Source organism: Mobula birostris, chromosome 4, assembly GCF_030028105.1.
Source record: "Mobula birostris isolate sMobBir1 chromosome 4, sMobBir1.hap1, whole genome shotgun sequence".
In the NCBI taxonomy this organism is placed as follows: domain Eukaryota; kingdom Metazoa; phylum Chordata; class Chondrichthyes; order Myliobatiformes; family Myliobatidae; genus Mobula; species Mobula birostris.
Genome location: NC_092373.1, coordinates 71926041 through 71929184, shown reverse-complemented (window position 1 = coordinate 71929184; position 3144 = coordinate 71926041). Strand labels below are relative to the sequence as shown.

At 35.2% G+C, this 3144-nt stretch overlaps 1 protein-coding gene across 1 annotated transcript; it reads right to left on the bottom strand.

Annotated features, from left to right (window-relative positions):
- Positions 1 to 421: 421 nt before the first annotated feature.
- Positions 422 to 2886, bottom strand: LOC140196401 (uncharacterized). The gene is made up of 2 exons (XM_072255544.1): positions 2658 to 2886; positions 422 to 1334 (listed from the first exon to the last, which is right to left on the bottom strand). Exons 1-2 carry the CDS (start codon positions 2800 to 2802, stop codon positions 1204 to 1206), a joined length of 276 nt encoding a protein of 91 aa, XP_072111645.1. The 5' UTR covers positions 2803 to 2886; the 3' UTR covers positions 422 to 1203.
- Between the last annotated feature and the right edge of the window lie 258 nt (positions 2887 to 3144).

Genomic DNA, 3144 nt, shown 5'->3' with positions numbered 1-3144 from the left:
CCATGGGAATTGCACACTTAAATCAAATATTATATTTTGCCTGGATTGCCTGTGTGTGTGTGTGTGTGTGTTTTTTTGCATATACACTTTCCTCTGATGGAGCCCTTTTATAGTTCTATAGTGAATTATTTATCTATTACTGAAGTTATCTGTCTGTCTATTAGATTTGATCAAATTCATTTCCTGAATGTCATGGTGAAATGATCTGCACTTTTAGAAGGTAAAATGATTGTGTTTTATGTTGCCACTGTCTTATGTTGATTAATGTATTTTGAACCTGAAAGAAATCTTTAATGATTTCTATCATATTATTCAACACCTAAATCCATTAATTTCACTAGCTGCTGTCCAATTAAATATTATCTATAATAATTATGGAAGGATATATTGAGAAGCAATTTACATGTGCTACATGTACGTGTGAGAGTATTAGGCATATTTATTAGCAATGAGATAAAAACATGGCATCAATTTGCAAAGGCACATTATGTAAACTTTAAGTTATCATTTTCAATAATGGAAAGCGTTATAAAGATACATTTATTTTGAAACCAAAGAAACAACTGTTGGAACATCATCAGGAATTTTCTTGCAATAACATAAATTTGTGTTTACTACTTTCTGTAGACTTTCCCAAGAAAGCAAATATCATTCATTCATTCATTCATTTATTTATTTATTTATTGAGCTACAGCGCAGAATAGTCCCTTCAAGCCACAGTGCCCAGCAATTCCCAGATTTATTCTGAGTTTAATCACAGGTCAATTTACAATGACCAACCTACCAACACGTACATCTTTGATAGGTGGGAGGAAACCCATGCGATCATGAGGAGAATGCAAAACAAAATTCTTAGAGGCAGCAGCAGGAATTGAACCTGTGTGTCTTGTACTGTAAAGCATTGCGCTAACCACTACAGTACTATGTTGCACCAATAGACCGTAGACTGAAAGAGCCAGTTCTTGTACAGTTTTCAAATAAGGAAACTAAATAAAATTGATGGATAATGCAAACCTTGTAATTAACCTGAACATAAAGTACAAACAGAGTCAATTTAAAGTATTTTTAAAAGACAAAGCTGGTAAGGATATGCAGCCTATTACTGGATTTTCATTCTGTCATCATAGCATCGAGGTAAATATTCCCATTGATTGAGGGACGGCAGATCTGGTGATGGCTTCAGCATTCTACGCATTCTTGGCATTATCTCTCTCCTCCAGGCAGACGCAGCACCATCATTATTGTGGATTTATCCTTCAGCTTGTAATCAGAGAACGTTTTATTATCCTCCAGTTGATCATTTGCAAAGAGAAGACGGAGGTCATCCACTTGAACTAAACAAAAAAGAAAAGAGGAAAACAAACATAACTCCATTCAGGAAGATACAAGAGACTGCAGATGTTGGAATTTCATCCCAAAATGTCAACTATCTATTTCTCTCCATGGATGCTGCTTGGCTCATTGAGTTCCTCCACAACTCCATCCATCTTAAATACAATCATCCAGCATTTTTTTATTTTAAAATTAAATAGTTCATTTCTAGAATGCTGAATTCCCAAAGTTAAACAAAGTCTAAAGTGTTCAGTAACACTCTGATCCAGTTCTGATGTAATACACTCAAGCGCTGATTTATGACATCTAGGGGAAACCAGAGTGCAAATTTCAGTCAATGTAGTCTAACCTATTTTCATCCTATTATTTTCAAAAGTTCATGCTTTGGTCTTGTTACACTATCTCCTTAGGTATCTGAAAGGACAATTATCTCTCTCAGCATTTCTTTGTTTAACTGTGCTCACCACTAACATACAAAGAAAGTAGCTCTATGACCCTGTGTCTGCAATTAGATGTTGTAGGTAGAGCTGATAAAGCCTTCTGTTCTTGAGATTGGAGTTTGAGTGTTCAAAGTTCAAAGTAAATATATTCTCAAAGTACAGATATGTCACCATGTACTATCTTGAGATATATTTTCTTTCAAGTATTTACCAGAAAAAAAAGATATACAATAGAATTTATAGAAAAAAAAACTATAAATAACGAAGATTGACAAACAACCTTCCCTCACCAGCAAACTGGAAACCGCAAGAAAAATTCAGGAGCAATTGAGATACAGCACAGTATAGCAGGTTGCTTGACTCACTGAGTCTGTACTACATATCCAACACCTATTTTTACACTCACCCTACCCTCATCCATGATATTCTTTCTGTATTCCCTTCAATTCACCCAAGATTCTGTTGCTCGCTGCAGCAGTACCATTTTTGGAATGTTTCTGAAGAGAGTACAATACAATAACAGAGCATTTGAGGTTGTTTTTGTGACTGGAGTAAACCATACGAGTAAATGAGAACAAAGAATGCAGTGAGAGAGCCAGCAATTTATAGAGTATGGTTTCAGGGAAACCCGGTTACTTCAGTGACAAATAGAATCTGTCATGTTTTTACAATGCTGAACTTTCTGCAGCGGACTTCGTATCTAGTATTATTGTTCACATGATCAGGAATTTTACAAGAAAAATCATGTTACAAACCTGCTAAGGAATGAAGATACTGGTGCTGACATGCAGAAAATAGCACAAAATTGTTCTAATCCAAGATTAGCTGATTTTTAATACTTCTTTTAAAGAGTGTGAATAAATATCTAACTTCCTGCTTACATACCTTTTCTGGGTGGCAATTTTTCCAGCAGTTTCTGTTTGAACATCAGAACCTTCATCTCATTGAATTCTTTTTCTGAATGTGAAATATCAATGGTGGTCGTTTCTCCTTTGAGCCCCTTCACAAATATCTGATAGATTTTCCCCATTTTGCTCTTGCAAGAATGTTTCAAGTTTTAGTTCTCCGTAATCCTCCGAGCTTCTTGAAACAAATGTAATTAAGTTTCACTTTCAGTTTAGGAGGGTTTATGCCATCACAACATTGAGCAATTTCTAGAGCAAAAAATTGTAAATACCTTTCAATTTTTAATCATATTTTATTAACAAGTAAAGTTGCATGCTTTGACATATTGGAATTACAAAACATGTAAATGATTTTATCACACACTCAGTGGCCAGTTTAATAGGTACACCTGTGTGCCTGCTCGTTAATGCATGGCAGCAGCTCAATGTATAAAAGCAGGCAGATCTGGCCAAGGGGAGCAGTTGTT

Bases quoted from the DNA above. Each gene is read 5' to 3' on its own strand.
- LOC140196401 (XM_072255544.1), bottom strand. From the start codon at position 2,802: ATGGGGAAAATCTATCAGATATTTGTGAAGGGGCTCAAAGGAGAAACG. The intron at 1,335-2,657 runs GTATGTAAGCAG...TTTTTTGTTTAG, and splicing joins AAAATTGCCACCCAGAAAAG to TTCAAGTGGATGACCTCCGT.